Consider the following 19,028-nt stretch of genomic DNA (forward strand, 5'->3'; position numbering starts at 1 on the left):
CTGCCTAAATCAATGATAATCCCTTCCGAGAATTTATTCATTTTTAACAGAACCAGTTGCATCAATAGGCTTCTTGGGTGGCTGTGATTGGAAAATCATCTTGTATGTTGTCTTCTACATTTTGCAAATTAGAAAGACAAATATGTGAAAGAAGATGCAGCAGGTACATTATGATTCAACACTAGAAAAGCTGAGAAGGATTAATTACGTAAAGTCAGTCCCCTCTGGGAAGAGAATAAGCCACAGTGGATCTCGAGGGTCCTTGAATGTTGAGAGCATTGATTCTATGACAGGCTCATCCACCTCCCATTTCCTTTCAACCAATATGAACTCAAGGACATGGAAACCCCAGCCAAAGACTGGTGCATTACGTACACTGCTTTTGAGTATATACTTTATGTAACCCAAGCGATCTTTGCGCAAAGCAAGGTTCCATATGTACATCCAATCTACTTCTGTTCGGTGATTGCAAAGCAACAAAACACGTTCCCTTGGAGGGACAGAGTCTCCAGCAAATACAACCTTTGTCCCATTTATCTTCTCGAACAAGAAAGGCCACATGGCTAACCAATGGCCAAACAAGAAGGAAACCACCTTTCTACTATAGTGTACACTGAAAAGCCGCAGTAGCAAAAATGCAGGAGGGGCAAAGATAATCAGTGTCATAAATGCTGTGGAAACAAGAACCATTAAACACAAAATACCTCTTATTGCTCTTAGAAATGTTAAGGGTTTATGTGTTTGAACCTTCTGATTCCCCAACAACCCACTTGTTTCTGTATATCCTTCTATAGGATTCAAATCATTCAGCTCAGTTTTGAAGGAAGCCTTAACAGTTCCATTTATTGTTGTTTTTTGCACGATATCCTTATGTGTATTGTTAGCACTGATTATCCCATCCAACTGTTCATGACATTTACTTTCATTATCATCCAAACGTACTTCCTCGTCCATTATCTCAACAAAAACTGTAAGGAACCTAACTTGCCAAAATAGAATGTCAAACCACACAGTTGCACTTCTTTACTGAATAACAGTAAATTTGTGCTTCACCTCCGCACTATTCCGAAAAAAGTCATTGGACTGAAGAATATCTCAGAACCAGGCTGAGCCAATTTTCTGCAAGAAGGAACAAAATAAGCGAATTGCAGAATGATAGATCAGCTCATTAATATATGATCAAATCAAAACAGCATAAGTATCCACATAAATACAGTACACAGGATTTATAAATTCATAGCACTAAACAAACAGGGCAAATATTAACAGTGTTAGAGCTGATTACACCCGAACTCACATTGCTACATATGAGACAAACTTCATTCTCGTTTCAGAAATAAATAAGAAGTCATTCATAAATATTAAAGACACTTACAAATTTCTTCTTCTGATTGGTTACTTTTAAACTATTTCCATGTTTTCTAAATACCAGTGACATCATTTGAGTGAATTATAATAAGTTTAACAATAAGTTGTGATCCATGTCATTTGAAATTCTAGACTTTATGCTCTGAAAGCCCCGTGTCATTTAAAATTCTATACTTTATGCTCTAAAGCCAATCATAAGACAGTAAAGTGCAAAAGATGGTCTGATTAAGTAATTAAATTAGTGATGTATGTATCTTTTGAGACAACCTTCTCTTTCATAAGTGATATTTCTAAAACAGCAGTCTTACCCTAACATACAGTAGAATCCACTCCAATGCTCGTTGCTTTGTATAAATATTCTTTTTATTTATACCATTTGGTCTTCTATTTTTTTAAAAAGGTGGTTAAGAATAAGATTAGTAATGACAAAATGAGCTCATGTTTGGTAATTATGGCCCAAGTAAGGGTTCTACTCTTCCTTTGTACATACACGGACTTTCCCCTCTTTGTTGATTTAGACGAGAAACAATCTCATACCACTCTTATGGAGGTCCTCGCAACAAAGAGTGCTACTTGATAAGTATAGCTTGTTGAAATAATAGCTAGTTCGGATCAAATATAAGTATTACTTGTATTGGGCTGGACCCAAACGCATTATGTAACTTGTAACCATAAAGTAGCTAGGTCGGATCCCTTCTAGGGATCGACCTAGCACACTTAGCATGTGTATGGCCCTGTCGGCCTTAGCCATGTTTGCTATCACATTTTGTTACATAAATTCTTGTTTAGGTCTGGCCCTATTTGGGCGGTGTATGTAACTTGCAAATATGAAAATTGGGCGTGACCTATAATGTAACTTGTGGATAGGTCAAGTCCTATATTGAAAGTAACTTGTATTGAGGTAACTTGTAGCGTGTAGGGCTGACCCTATATTGGGCGCCTAATCTAAAGCATTATATTGCTCCTTGTTGTAAGCAAACCTATGATGAATTGGGAGGCTAAGTCTCATATATATACAAAGTGTGAGTCATTGTATCAACACACAATTCAGCGAACAATATACACCCAGTGAATACATTCTATAATCAGCAGCAGTGATCAGCGAACTATCTTTTGGAAGACAGCGAATCATCCTAAGTCAGTGAACTGATCTTGAAGGCAGTGAATCATACTTTTGTGACTGCGAACTGTTCTTACAGGCAGCAAACATCATCCTAAGGCCACGATATATCATCTCAGAGTCTGCAGCCCTTCTTGTGACAGCGAATATCATATCTATTGCAGATAAGTTCATCTTTGTATATTTGCCCTAGGTTGAAGACATTATACTACTGTGCATAGCTTGTTGATTGCTTCAAGTGTTGAAGCTCATTCTAAAGATACTGACTAATTATTGCATAATAAAATCTGAGATTTATAGCTGGGTTTTTCACCTCCAAGAGAGGTTTTCCCAGGGTAGTTTGGTGTTCCTAGTGTTCATTATTTTGATTTTATGTCATTGTTGTCATCTGTGTGATCCTAATTTATCAGGCTGATCCTAAAATTAACATGGTATCAGAGCCAGGTTCCTTCTATAAGGCCTAACAGCTTGAAGAAAGAACCTGTACTTCTTCTTGTGCAGATTCAGGCTGAAGAAGTCTACGGTGAATCACAAAGTTCAACAGCAATGTCTGCTTGACAAATTGAAGGCATCGATGGGACGATAACAGGAATAAGATTTCAGGTGTTCTTATTCCTCTATTCTCAATCGTAGGGTCCACTTGGTTTGGAGATTTGCATCCGATTGCCTTATTGTTATTGGTGTCTTATCTAGTGCATAAGGTTCTCTTGCTTGTTAACTACTTCATCTAAGGATGTTTTCATATGTCGGTTTGTGTACTTGTTCTCAGATCTTAGTATTCCTTTTATTCCTTTAAGGGTTGCATACCTATCTTCCTAGGGTTTGTAACAATCACCCTAGTTTGAGCTTTGTTCTTGTATTAAGAATTTGTTCTAATCCAGTATGAATTATTGAAGTTAGTATTTGGTTATGCCCTACTCTCTATTTTGAGTATGTTTATCTCTCAACCTGTTTGATGTGGTTTGCTATGAATATGTAATGATCCGTAATGATCTAGTTTGAATTATTGAAGTTAGTATTTGGTTATGCCCTACTCTCTATTTTGAGTATGTTTATCTCTCAACCTATTTGATATGGTTTGCTATGAATATGTAATGATCTGAATTAATGCATTGATCTAAATACATCATTGGCACTTAAGATTTCAGCATGTGTATTCAGATATAAAACTAGGAGTATTATGATGGATATAATAGCAAGCACAAATAAGAAGATTGAAAGTTGAATAAAATTATAGGAGATTCAGAAACATGGAACCTTAGTTGAAAACATATAGTGTCCTCTAATCATCGGTGTGGTAGGCATGTAAAGGTAAGATGTCTTAGTCATCCTATTTAGTATCTATGCCCAATGATGACCTTACTATCTCTTTTGATGATACTTGTTGCATAGTTCAGATGCATCATATTCTATCTAAATCTTGAAATATTCAATAGTCTTGCTGGTGTGTCTCCTAACATCATACGGATTGTAATCTCTGTTCTATACTAAGGTTGGCATGTAGGACTAGGACTGTGTAACACTTGGTTCTCTTCAGCTTTTCATAAAAGGCTCTCATGTCCTTTGTTATACATTTATTATAACCTTGCTCTGCTCTTCTTGTGTAGAGGATTGCCTTTAGCTCTAATGCATTTTCTGTCACGACTTTCACTATCCTCACATAATATTCATTGTGATATTATCTCTTCAATTTGAGCATACTACCTATTACATTTTTTGAAGTAAGTATTCTCTTGATGATGAAACCTAAGATGAATGAGGTATCTAACTTATTGAAGTTGTCTTTTGATCATATGCTTGTGCTCAACTACAATGTGTATCCTTTTGAGTGGTTGATACTCATATCTGATTTTACGCATTGGCTGGAAAGAAAATTTGGCTTATATACCTTGCTTATGGATTTTGTAAAATGTTAGATTGTCAAAGTTTTTTGAACTCATACACTTGCCTTAGTTTTCTGATGTGATCAGGCACAGCTAACTCTCTGTTATTCAACTACGGAAAACTATTTTACATTAAAAGAATGTTGTGTAGCTTTACACTATGATTGAAGTTGATCATAGACTGACAATATCCTTTTGAGCAATCTTGGCATATGTTGTCAATGGTGGAAGTCTAGTCAATAAAGAGATATTTAATCATGTTGATGCTTCTCTTCAAGATATTCTTGAATTACCATGCCTTCAAACTTAAGAGGGAGCTTGGTTTCTTCACTTGAAGGTATGCCATGATCATAATGATTGTGCTATTGGTCCATTTCGTAAAAGTGAAGTAAGGAAAAGATTGGCATTTCTCATCTTTGATTTATGGTAACTTATTCTTATATTATGCAATCTTCATGAGACTTGGTTACCACAATTTTATATTAAGAATCAAAAGGGAGTTCCATATGGAAGTCTTTGAGAAAATATGAAGATAGATATATAGCTCATAGTTAGAAGGAAACATTTGCTCTTGCTGCTAGATATACTAATATTAGAACCATTATAGCTAATGTTGCAGGCTGGAAGTTGAATAACTAGAAGGTTATGTGAATCAAAATAGAGAGTCTCATGTGTGCAAATTAAAGAAAAGCTCTTTACGGCCTCAAGCAAGCTTCTTGAGCTTGGTATGAGAAGATTGACAAGTATTTGATTAGTTTAGGATCTTGCATGAATGATGTTGATTCTAACCTTTACTTTAAAAGTATTCAATAGTGAACTGCTATTTCTGTTTCTTATATATATGTGGATGATTTATTTCTAACTGTTAGAGATAGTCTCATCATTAGATGTAAGAAAGAATTAGCCACTGAATTTGGAATGAAGGATCTAGGCCTAATGCATTATTGTCTAGGACTAGAAGTATGGCAAAGATCTTTATCCTTAGTCAAAAACAAAAATATGCCATTGATATGATGGATTGTAAACCTATGTCTACTCCTATAGAAATTGAGTTTATCTACAGCCAACTCTGATTTTGCAGATCCATCAGAGTTCAGGTAGTTGATTGGATCCTCAATGCATCTAGTTAACACTAGACATAATATTTGTTACGTAGTGAGTGCCCTTTAGGCAGTTCATGAACAAACCTAAGCATGTTCATCTTGTTGCAACCAAGGATATCCTGAGATATTTGCGAGAAACAGTTGGCTACGGGCTAAAGTATCTAATCAACACTGTCATCACCCTAGAAGGCTACTCAAATTCTGATTGGGCAGGAAGTGTTAGAACACTTCAAGAATTTGCTTCAACTTGAGTTCTGCTCTAATCTCTTGGGTCAGCAGGAATCAGTCTTGAGTTGCATTGAGCACTGTTGAAGCTGACTACATTGTGAAGCAGTGTGGCTTCACAAAGCTTCTTGCTAGGTTGTTTGGGCAACCTTGGGAACCCTCAATCATTAATTATAACAATCAGAATTGTATTGAGATGTTTGTTAATCATGTGTTTCATGACAGGCCAAAACATGTGAAAACTCATTATCACTATGTTCATTATATGGTACAGAAAGGTGCCATTCAGCTGAATATGTCAACACCGATGAGCAAATTGCAATTGTTCTCGCCAAGCCTTGTGTTCGAGTGAAGTTTGTGTGCTTCAGAAAGAGACTTGGAAATTGTGGAGAACACAACCTTGGCTGAGAGGGAGTCTCAATCCTAGTGATGCATTAAGTTGCATCTTCCACCCTCTGCAGGCAATGCAAGGTGGAGTCACCCTCTGCAAGCAATGCCAGGTGACATTGGATCCTTCTCTAAGAGAAGGTTGAGGTGAAAGACCTCCTCCACCCCTTGCGGGCAATGCAAGGTGGAGTCACCCTCTACGGGCAATGCAAGGTGACATTAGATCCTTCTTTGGGAGAAGGTTGAGGTGAAAGACCTCCTCCACCCTCTGCAGGCAATGCAAGGTGGAACCACCCTCTGTGGAAAGCAAGGTGGCAGGTTATTCTTCTCAATAGAGAATTTTTGAGGTGTAAAACCTCTTCTCACCCTCTGCGAGCAATGCAAGGTGGATCCATCCTCTGCGAGCAATGCAAGGTGGATATCATGAAAGAAGTTCATGATGTGTTTTTATATATTTGTGTGTATTCATTTCTTGCAGGTGTGCATAATAAAGTTTTTGGATCCATCCTTTGTGGGCAATGCAAGATGGATATCATGGAAAGGTCCACAATGATTTGTTATTTGGCTAGAATCCTCCCTAGCTAAGAGGGAGTGTTGAAATAATAGCTAGTTCAGATCAAATATAAGTATTACTTGTATTGGGCTAGACCCAAACGCATTATGTAACTTGTAAACAAAGAAACGGGACTCGGCAAGGCCGACCCGGACTCGGACTCGGGACTCTGAGTCAAACTCTGCTTCAGACTCGGCTGGACTCGGGAAAGTGAAAAACTCAAGAAATTTAGAGATTTTTAAAGATTTAAAATTTGTTTCATGCACCCTTTATTGAATACACCTTAAAGACACAATAACATCATCAAACTCGGCTCATTTGATTACATACACAAGTATACATCAATCACATAAGCATAAACGCAAATTGTAGGTGAAGGAAATAACAAACATAGATTTATAAATATTGTCAAATGTATACAATATTACAAAACTGATGGAATAAAAAATCCATGTTTATCATATGATCATTATCAAATGTTCCATACAAATACCAAAGGTAAATACAACTACAAGCCTATGGCTCAGAGGAGCCTACACCTTCCGGCCCCGGCCCCCTACGAAGGCATCTAAGGTAGGTCCTGGATGATTCGATTGCCATAGCCGCTCCCCGTGACACCATGCCATGCTCACCAACATCAGGAACATCTGTGTCACTATCTACCTCTGAATCTCCTGTCTCTGCTCGTGCTCTCCACTCCTCCTTTGCCATGGCTACAGTCTCAGCCTCTATATCTACCTGGTTGATCCAATCAGTGTCAGACTTGGAGGTTAAATTTTCCCTACTTCTATTGACGCAATTTGCCCCCATATTTTTCAACGGGGGTTTGGGGGCAGCGCCCCCAAGGTGGGATCAAGGGGCATCAGGTGTTATTTTTCTATTGGCTGACATGTTGTAACCCTAATTTTTCTCATTCTAATTTTTCTCATTCTCAGGTGGAGGTTGTAGTGAACAAAGACGAGATTATTCATTTTAAAAAAACTTCAAAAAATGCATTTTTTGGGCCTTTTTTGGGCCTTGCCGTCGGTCGAGTCCCAGCCACGGGACTCGTCGAGTTTGGCGAGTTTATGCCAAACTCGCCAACTCGGCGAGTTCGCCCCCTGGACTCGGACGAGTCCGAGTCCGAGCTCACCAGACTCGGGAGGCATGAATCGTACTCGGACTCGCCGAATTTGGCGAGTCCTTGGCAATTTTTTGATCTTTGCTTGTAACCATTAACGATGTTGATATTTGTAACTAGGTCGGATCCCTTCTAGGGCCGACCTAGCACACTTAGCATGTGTATGGCCCTGTCAGCCTTAGCCATGTTTGCTATCACATTTTGTTACATAAATTCTTGTTTAGGTCTGGCCCTATTTGGGCGATGTATGTAACTTGCAAATATGAAAATTGGGCGTGACCTATAATGTAACTTGTGGATAGGTCAAGTCCTATATTGAATGTAACTTGTATTGAGATAACTTGTAGCATGTAGGGCTGACCCTATATTGGGCGCCTAGTCTAAAGCATTATATTGCTCCTTGTTGTAAGCCAACCTATGATTAATTGGGAGGCTAAGTCTCATATATATACAAAGTGTGAATCATTGTATCAACACACAATTCAGCGAACAATATACACACGGTGAATATATTCTATAATCAGCAGCAGTGATCAGCGAACTATCTTTTGGAAGACAGCGAATCATCCTAAGTCAACAAACTGATCTTGAAGGCAGCGAATCATACTTTTGTGACTGCGAACTGTTCTTACAAGCAGCGACCATCATCCTAGGGCCGTGATATATCATTTAAGGTAGAGCGAACTTCATCTTAGAGTCTGCAGCCCTTCTTCTGACAGCGAATATCATATCTATTGCAGATAAGTTCATCTTTGTATATTTGCCCTAGGTTGAAGACATTATACTACTGTGCATAGCTTGCTGATTGCTTCAAATGTTGAAGCTCATTGTAAAGATACTGACTAATTATTGTATAATAAGATCTGAGATTTATAGCTGGGTTTTTCACCTCCAAGAGGGAGGTTTTCCCAGGGTAGTTTGGTGTTCCTAGTGTTCATTATTTTGATTTTATGTCATTGCTGTCATCTGTGTGATCCTAATTTATCAGTCTGATCCTAAAATTAACATAGCCCACCTGTTTTTCCAATGCATTTTTGTTTTCTCTTTGTCTTACAATGTATGGGTCTAGAACTATGGAGAATTAAGTTCTAAGGACAAGTTTTAAAAGTACAGATAATGGTTAGAGGCTAAAGGCTAATTCCCTAGAATAGGTAACAAATATTGGTGAGATCTTCTCTCCTACTGTGAAGATTACATCTTCCCGGCCTCTGATCTGTTGCTATTGTGTTTGACCTTGGGGTTCAACAATTAGATTTAGAGAAAACATTTTTATATGGAGGTTTGGAGGAAATCTACACTACACAACCAGAGCACTTTATTGGTGTTGTTAGAAATCCATGGTTTGCAAGACATCTCCCTATGCAATTCAGTATGCAGGTTTGCAAAACAAAGTGTGTTCTCATTTATGTGAGAACAAAGCTTTCAATTGTATAGAGTACTTTCACACCATATGAGATAGAGAACATGAGGCACATCCTTTATGTGTTCTCCTATGGTTTATCACCAAAAACTAGCCAATTTGCCTAGCGCGTCACTCACCCAATAACTTGCCAGCAAGTTTTTGTAAAACTTGCAGCGATTTTTTCTTCGGAAATTCACGATTAAATGCAAAAAATTGCAATTTTTCCTTGAAAACCTCATCCAAATTCATATAATTTAATTTTTCGTGCTTGTAGTTAAAAAAACAATTTTCATTGGTGGTGAAGTAGAAATATATATGAAATATAACATTTACGTATAAGAATGTTTGAGAGTGGCTTTAGATCTCTAGTAGTTATAATGTAAATTCTAGATTTTAGAAGATCATATAAATTTTCAGACACAATCAAATTTCAGAAATCAGTAGGCTCCTATCAACATTCTCTCACTCTCTGTATCTAACTCTAGACTTATCTCTCTCCCTATCACTCTACCTCACTCTCCTCTCTCTCCCCCAATACCTAGACCTATTTCTCTACCTCTCTCTCTCTCTCTCATCCTAAGACCCCCATGGGGTGCTACCTTCAACCTCATTTTGGTGTTGGACCCAAACCCCCATCAAACATTATTATTACACAACTTGCCAAAAATGTCATTAGATGAGGCAACTTCTACATATGACATGGCTAGTGGAAGTGGCACTGTAACTTTATTTAGGGTTGAACTTGTGTTTTGATCTATGATATGCATTAAACTCTATTTTTGATTTATATATGATGGAAATTAGTAATATGCTAAACATATTTAGTAATATGTGTGTTTTAGAAGAATATTTTTAAAAACTTGTGTATTTTAAAATGTTCGATAAATTTGCCGAGTTATTGCCCATTTTTTACCGAGTTTTTTGGCTTGTCCTGAGTTTTTAAAAATTTTGGGACAATCGATTCATTGCCAAGTCCGAGTTTTTCAACTATGGTTTGCAGCAAACCAAAGATTGCCCAAGCAATGAAAGTCCTAAGCAAGTACATGTATGTTCTAGACAATGATTATTGCAATATGATGAAGAGGATCTTCAAGTATCTTTAAGACATGTTTGAGTGTTTGATTTGCTACAAGGGACAACATTAAGCAAGAGAGTGGATATACAACGATTCATGGATTTTGATTGTGCAAGAGATGTGGACAGCAAGAAGTCGTCATGGGCACATGTGTTTACCCTAATTAGTGGTGATGCTCTGCAAAAAGGATTAGAAAATCTGTTTGATGGCAACACACAAGAGCACAAGAAACAACCGTTAGTGTTAGCAACAAAAGATTATCCTAAACAGGCATATCAAGAGAGATATTAAGCATGAAATAGAAAGCATATAAACATAGAATGAAATAGCTAATCAAGATGCTCATAGTTGCTCCTCCCTTGTTCCTCTCCTCTCCAAGTCCCAAATGAGTGTAGCTCTCAGCTTTTAGCACTAGCCATGGATGCCATATGGAGATTCAAGATGGTTGAATATGATAAGAAAATACTATGCAAGAGTAGATAGTGATGCTATGAAAAAGCTCTATGCTAATGCCAGTATAACAACAATACTCTAAAATGCTTCTCCTTTTGCTTGAGGAGAAGGGTTCTATTTATAGAAGAAATAGGGAAATGAAGGGTTAAGATTGAGCAATCTTAACAAGGGTTAGGATTGAAAGTTGGGGATCCATGTGCACAATTGGCACCAATAAAATGGTGACAAGTGTCAACATAGGATTGGGTTGAGAGAAGAGGTTGGAGGCATTAAAGGCCTGAGAAGACCTCATGGTTATCTAGAAGGTAAGGGTCAAGTCTAAATTAAGATTACCCATTGGATTAAGAGTTAATCCAAGGATAAACCTTTGTGCAAATGTTTAAGAGATAATCATGGTCAAAGCATTAATGGCCTGATGAGACCTTTGGGTTGGGTAGAGGTTGAGTCAAAACAAATGTTTTAACCATGTGGGAGGGTTGAATTAACCATTAATGGTTATTGGAGACTTTGGGGATTAAGTGGTTGAAGGTTGGAAGCCTTCAATGGTTTTCAAAGACTTTGAGCCATTTAGTGGTTGAAGGTTGGAAGCTTTCAAAGGTTATCCAAGACTTTGAGGGTTAATTTGTTGAACACACAAAGCATTAATTGCTTTTCAAAGACTTTGGAGTCTTTGAGAAGTGACTCCAATTTGCTTAGGAATGTGACAATATTTAAGGGATGAATTTAGGCTAATTAGGAAGGGTTTAGAAGAATCTAGAAGGGGTTTAGGCATACAAGTGGATTTTGTAGGAAAATGCAAGTGGGAGAAATTTTGGTATTTTCAATTAAAATAAAATCATTTATTTCAATTAAATGGTGTAAGTTGAATTTGGATAAATATTTAAATAAATATTAATTTATTTAAATGAGAAAAAGAAGATAAAGCATTTAAAATGCTTGAAGACTTTGAGGGAAACCATTAAAGGCTTGAAGACTTTAAGGAAAACCATTAAAGTCTTTAAGAAGACTATAGAAGGAAGCCATCAAGTTTGAAGACTTTAAAGCCATCAAGTTTGACTACTTTAAGGGAAACCATTAAAGGTTTCAAGTGGGTGAGGATAAATAGGATTTTAAATAAATAATTTATTTAAAATAGTTGTGCAACTTGCTTTTGTAGGAAAATACAAGTGGGTGGAGGATAAAGGTGATTTAAATAAATTATTTATTTTAAATAATTGTGCAACTTGCATTTGTAGGAAAATGCAAGTGGGTGGAGGATAAAGGTGATTTAAATAAATGATTTATTTATTTAAATGTGAGAGGTGGGATTTTGGGGGTTTTAAATAAATATTAATTTATTTAAATGTGAGAGAAGATTTAATTAAATAAATATGATTTATTTATTTAATTAATGGTCTGAATTTGGTTAAGTGAATTAAATCAAATAAATTGAATAATTTATTTAATTAATAGGAGAAGAGGGTTAAGATGAATTAATTAAATATTAATTTAATTAATTATTAATTGATGGTTAAATAATCAAATAAATACTAAGTATTCATTTAATTAAGTGGACAGATTTATGTGACTACAAGTGGCACAGCAAGTTGGATGAGCAAGGAACAAGTTGTGGTTAATCTTTCGAGTAGAGGTAGAGTATATGGTAGCTAGTCATGCCTATAAAGAGGAAATTTAGCTTTTGGGATTGTGTTTTTATAATGGGTTCAAGGTGGAACTAGTGTGAGCATCACACCATCACTAGCATGGCAAAGAATCCTACCTTTCACGTGTGGATAAAGCACATTGATGTGTAGTATCAAAATTTTGTAGTTGCTTTGATGAAGCTTGTGAACACAAAGAAGTTTAGATGATATAGCATAGCTATGGTGATCTCCCTCCCTTACAACAAGTTTGTTTTGTCTATGTTTGGCCCCCTATGCAATAAACAAGTGGAAAAATGTTGGGAAAGGTGTGTACACCTTGCATAAAATATTTGAAATTGTTAATTTTATAAAGTTGTGGTCCATGTCAAAGTAGAGTGCCAGCCACACTTTAGGGAGTGCAGTATTTTCCTTGGGAGTTGTTCTATGAGACATTGGAGAAATGCATTTAATATAGGTCATGGTTTAGTAATTATGTGGCTTAATGGGCTCGTGACTGAATGTGTATGGCACATTGGGCAAATGTATTTAGTGTGGGAGGCACATTGGAGAATTGCATTTTATTATTGGATGTCTTGTAAAGGATCACATGAAAACAAGTCATCTTGTGCTTGGATTGGATAGAACATTTGGGTTGCCTTGGAGATTGTAATGACCATTGGTTCTCGAGTCAAACTTGGGGACCCACCCAAGGAGCATAACTTGGGTACAGTATTTAAGAGTTGCTTAAAAAGAGTAATATTTCCATTCTTGTTTCTCTCTTGCCTATAAATAAAAGGCTTGAAATTGAGGTCAAATATCATCTTGTACATAAGCATTGTGAGTGAAGCTTGGTGAACGCACCTAGAGGCTTGTCCTACTCATTGATAGGTTCTAAGGAGCGTAGACTGGGATGTATGGGTCTCATTTATTCTTGCATTGTCTTATAAGGAATGCAATAACAATTGAGGTCAAATATCATCTTGTACATACACATTGTGAGTGAAGCTTGGTGTACGCACCTAGAGGCTTGCCCTGCTCATTGATAGGTTCTAAGGAGCATAGACTAGGATGTATGGGTCTCATTTATTCTTGCATTGTCTTATGAGGAATGCAATAACAATTGCTCAATGCAATTAAAGAAGGGCATATCTTGCATAGTTTCTTCAATGGTTGAGGGTTGACTTGTTGTGTGAGAGAGAGGAGAGAGAGTCCTTTTGGGAAAAATCCAGCCTCCAAAGCACCAAAACCAATGTACTCTCAGCAACCTCCCTCTCTTACTCTCTCATAATATCTTCGTTGATTGAGAGTTAACTTGTTGAGAGAGAGAGGGAGAGAGCATTTTTGGAAAAAAACAACCTCCAAAGCACTGAAACCAATTTATTCTCAGCAACCCTCTCTCTCTCTCTCTCTCTCTCTCTCTCTCTCTCTCTCTCTCTCTCTCATTTTTTATCGTTCTGTTTGTGTTAATTTTTAGTGATGTCACTATGTCAGAACGCTGCTAGAATTTGTATACATCAGACAAGTTCTGAGAACTCTACTTGAAGAATTAAGTAGAAAATTGTTTCGTATTTTTTCCATGCCAATTATCAATATTGTCAATTGAACCATATGGTAATGGTTATTTATCTCCCTCGCAATTGTGAAATTTGCGGCAGCTTGCATCACCCATAGTGGAGTTCAAAAGGGTCTATGTTGATGTCAGATTGTATCGTAATTTAATCATTTCTTTTTTGTTTTTATATGTGCGAGCATAGTGTGCTTTTCACTATTGTGCAGCACACAAAGCACTTACTAATGGTATTTGTAATATTGGCCATGACCATGCTAAGTATGTCAATGTTAAGAGGACTTGTGGTAATGTTATATTTTTCAGGCATGGTATCAAAACCTTTGGACTTTGCATATTGCAAGCCTTGGAAGAATCATAAATCTTCTTGTAATGAGCGAAGTCATATTTAAAAAACTTTTTAGGTAGCAAGAAAAACATCAAACATGATGATCAAGCAATATTGATCAGATGCCTTCAGTACTCAATCCTAGGTTGAAACCCCTAAAGGCCATTTCTCAAAAATTATGTTGTTTGCTTTGTTCATGCAGGAGCCAATTTTATGCAAATGTTTCCCTGAGCCCTCATTAGGTAGGTGAAGGGGATGCAAATAAATGAAAAGTAGACAACTAGAAGTTCCTTCCACTTCCTAGGCAGAACAACTCAATAGCATGTGGACTGCATCTTCTAGGAAACTGATACATGGGTATGCACCCTCACACAACACAAGTCTATACAAAAGACTCGATGAAAATCCAAGTAACCATGATGACACGAAGATTGCTGTGCATCTCAACGCTTGAAACTTGATAACAAGTGCACGTCTTGGTTGAATTCTACAGAACAGTCAAAGAAATCTTAATTTGGCAATCATATCAAAGGAAAAAAAATTGACAACAAGAATGGACAAAAGAGACCTCGTGCGTATTTTCATCTCAATATAAGTATCAAGATAGCTGATGACCAAATTTATTGGTCCACCGTCAATGTGACGTAGGCATTTGTTATTCAATCATAACAGTGGCCCAATTTGCATAGAATCATTATAATAAGCAGAAAATGTGAGCAGTTGGAATGTTCCTAGAGTACGAAGAGGTTTGTTAGACATTTTTCCTTTACTAGGTTTCTCAGCTTCTTTCAATATCCAGACTCCTATGTTTGGAGACACAATATAGCAAACCGACCAATCTGTTAAACAATATGATGCAGCGGCTAGAAAAGGAAAAGTTGGTACATTGGTAAAGCATGATATTTGTCACCAAACAGTGGCAATGTTCCAATACACCTGTAATCATTACGACAAAAACAACAGAGGTGAATGGTATATATGGCCACGTTTGTGCCAGAAGCTAAGGCCTAAATAGTCTAGCAACCTTCCTCTTCTTTTCTTTTCTTACCACTCCTCCTCTTTAGAGTTCACTCTCCTTACTTGAAAACAGACGAACAATGACTCTGATTTACCCAAAAGGAGCATTCCAAGATGTCAACCATAATAAATACAGCCAAAAAGATTTAATAACCCAAATTTCAACCCAGAAAAGAACCGAGAGGACCAACCAAATCTACGAGAAAAACAATGGTAGCTGTAATGAAATAAATCCCCTGATAGACTGAACATATGTTGTTTTAATTGCATACTCAAATGGAAACTTGGCTTTGGGAGATTCACTATACCACATCTCCTATAGATTATACTCAGAATATGGCATACCCTTGTTTCTATGCTGCCCAACCCTATGTTGTTTTGAATACATACTCAACAGGAAACATGGGTTCAGAATGGCATTCCCGTACAAGCATGATCGTTTTGTGGTAACCATAGTTGCATATAAATTAAATCCAAAGTTGCAGAGTTTCCAAGCCAAATGTTGAAAACCGTGGAAAAGCTTGCCAAACAGCATACATTGAACCCACAACCAAGCAGAGGAGACAAGAGATGAGAATAATTCTGCCATTGTCTAGCAAACCGCAAGGCGAAAATATCTAAGACAACATTTCACACAACTGCAATAGATCCAACGATTAAAAAATAACCAAAAATGTCATGAAACCAATAAATAAGGAATCATTCCGATCAGACTCCACTGCAAGTAATTGAACAATGTGAAAGAACATAATACAGACAAACAGTTCTTTTCGGCAATGCATTCACATAGTACAGTGATTTCTCAAAGCACAAGAAAACAGCAAGATTTCAATTCAACCATGTCGCACATCTTAAATCTCCATGAAAAGAAAACCCAAATACTAACATATTCCATTTGTTAATTATTCAAGCCATTTGATTTCATTGAGAAAACAAAAGGTGGGTATCCGTTTCTGACCTTATCCCAACCACGAACTCGTCAAAAACTGGTACAACAACAGAAGGGGAAATGGTGAGATCCAATATAATTGTCTCTCTTCTTTGTTGATTCCAAGCTTGGTTGAGTAGATCACGCAAACAAAAAAAAACAAAAAAGAATGGTTGTATTGTGAGGTTGATTCTGGGGAAGCCTGTCCTCCATCCAACGCATCTGTGGCCTTCAGCTTCCTTGGGAAAAAAAACCCACGCTCTTATATCATTTTTTATTGCACTTCTCTCCTGCAAAGTCAAATTACAAATCCAAACAAAATGAAAATATTTATTTTCTTTTACCTTAAATTACTAAGAAAGAGTGGCCGTCCCACGCCTATTCGATCGATTCTTCGTATATTCTAACATGTGCACAGTTGGATTTTCTCAATATTTATTACTTCACTTAGAAATGAGTGCACATGCGTTGACACATCGTTTCTACTTGTCCTGTACACTTCCAGTTAGGCAGAGTTTTTTAGTAGAAGCTTTAATTCTCACACATTCCTACACTTGTGCTTAGGCAGAGTAATTAAGTAGAAGCTTCAAATCTCAATTCACTAATGGTTGTGATGAGTCCTTCAATTATGATTTCATTTTATAGCGAATATAATCATAAATTTGGTAGGTTTTGAGTCAATTTATTATTTTTGAGAAGTAGTTCATATGATGGTTTATTTCATTTTGCTAGCAATTATTAAAGTTTTATAAATTTTATGTGTGATTTGAGCTTGTGGATTTGATTGTATGTATCTTTTTATCATCAATGTGTTTAGAATCATATTTTATGATTCACCATGAAGATAAGAGCTAGAGGAGAAAAAAAATTATTTATTTATTAAATAGTGTTTATAAAAGTGAAGTATCAAAATTTGTCCAGTGGTTTAACTTAATCGGTTAAAACATTGGTTTCTCATTGTGGAGACCCAAGTTCAATTCTCCATAGGGACATCTAAAGTGCAATTATAAGTTGTGACTCTTCGTCTTTCATAAGAGTCGGTGTCTAAATAAAAGTTCAATACTCCATAGGGACATCTAAACTGCAATTATAAGTTGTGACTCTTGGTCTTTCATAAAAGTTGGTGTCTAAATAAAAGTTCAATTCTCCATAGGGACATCTAAAGTGCAATTATAAGTTGTGACTCTTGGTCTTTCATAAGAGTTGGTGTCTAAATAAAAGTAGATTTCTAAGTAGTGACTCTTGATCTTCTATTTGTGATCTGTAATGTGTTTTCTTATTAGGAGCTTATGTTGATGCTTGTATGAGCAAGATATTTGTGATATTCAATTCAAAAAAAAAGTATTGGAATTTCATGGAAAGCCACTCATCTCATATTAGTGTGTCTTTTCTTTTTATATATTGAGCCTATGTTGGTACTTTTATGAGCAAGATATTTGTGATCTACAGTTCAAAAAAAGTATTGAGATTTCATGGAAAGCCACTCATCTCATATTTTTTTGTCTTTTTTTTTTATATATTGAATCGAGCAGAAGAAAAAGATACATAGAAATAAGGCAGTCATTTTGTTGCTAGAAATAAACCAACATAGTTGATAGAGATAGATGTCCCAAAAACAAAACACTAATAGCTCAAAGAGAGCAACAAAATTTACAAAGGCCGACAAGTTTTGAAACTAAGCAATGTTATAACATACTTGCAAATAAAATACCATGGTTGTAGCAGCCTACATGAACATAAACAACTGAAATATATATGCCTTTCCTATGAGAGCTAAAGATCTTTAAAAAAAAAAGATGTGGAATTTATTTTGACTTGTGTGGAGTTTATCCCAAGATGAAGCTGAGTTAACTTGCTATCCCATTCACTAAACATTTAGCAAGTGTTGGGCTTTATGAGCCATTCATTATTGAGCCCCTTTGACTCATTTCTCAACTCAAAAACTATGTGGTTGAATGTTAATTGTTTGACATGATACTTAAAATACTTCCTCTTATCAATAATTATGCAACTTTCAATATTAACTCGTTCTAAGATTTCTAAAAGAAAATAAACTTTCCTTGAGCTTAATTTATTAATCACATGAAATGCACATGCATAAGCGTAAAATTAAAATATACTACATAGGAATGAGTTTGATATTGATAATTGACAATAATTGGATGAAGGAAATGTAAATAGAAAGTAAATGTACTTAGTTCAATAAATTAATAGTGTTTTAAAATTTGTGTTGGTGTTGTAATGCCCCGCCAGGAAACCCCGAAGGGATAAAGCTAAAACACAAGAATAGAGTGCAATAATTTTTTTTTAAAGATAAACACAACATTAAGATACAACGAGATATCAAAATTCAGATTACATAGAGGAAGACATCAACTAACACCTAAAGAGTTTCCCAATGTGATTACTTAATTACACATTTAACTTAACTCACACTAATAAATCCAATAAGTTGATTATCTTATAACGAGATAATTCTTAAACAAGGATAATTTCTTTCAGATGGATGAAAATATAGATCACAATATAATGTTCATCCATTAAGATTTTTCTTTATCCTTCATTCAAACTTTTCATTAAAATTTAAGCCATGCATCTAATTTAATAACACACTTTAATTTCATCATAAACTAATGAGTTCTTTCCATGCATACTTAATTTCATTAACAATAACTAAATGTGTACCATTATACTAAGCTACATTCATTCATGATCCAATTTACTGCATCTAAGAGAGGACTGCATACATGCATTTAAAATTAATTTCATCTTATCCACTTATTCATTCTATCAAAATGTCATTCATACATGCTAAAACTAAACACGAAACATAACAATAAGAGCATAACATAACACCAAGATGATCTCAGAGTTCAC

At 36.1% G+C, this 19,028-nt stretch overlaps 1 protein-coding gene across 1 annotated transcript in view; it reads right to left on the minus strand.

Moving 5' to 3' along the window:
* The window catches only part of LOC131028307 (probable 1-acyl-sn-glycerol-3-phosphate acyltransferase 4), a 92,139-nt gene extending 75,671 nt beyond the window's left edge, over positions 1–16,468 (minus strand). The window contains exons 1-2 of the mRNA XM_057958560.2: positions 16,182–16,468; positions 209–1,119 (exon numbers count right to left, since the gene is read on the minus strand). Coding sequence (XP_057814543.2) covers positions 209–954 — 746 coding nt within the window. The 5' untranslated portion in view covers positions 955–1,119; positions 16,182–16,468. The remainder of the gene's footprint in view (positions 1–208; positions 1,120–16,181) is intronic.
* Positions 16,469–19,028: the final 2,560 nt, after the last annotated feature.

The sequence above is a fragment of the Cryptomeria japonica genome, chromosome 7 (genome assembly GCF_030272615.1).
Source record: "Cryptomeria japonica chromosome 7, Sugi_1.0, whole genome shotgun sequence".
Lineage (NCBI taxonomy): Eukaryota > Viridiplantae > Streptophyta > Pinopsida > Cupressales > Cupressaceae > Cryptomeria > Cryptomeria japonica.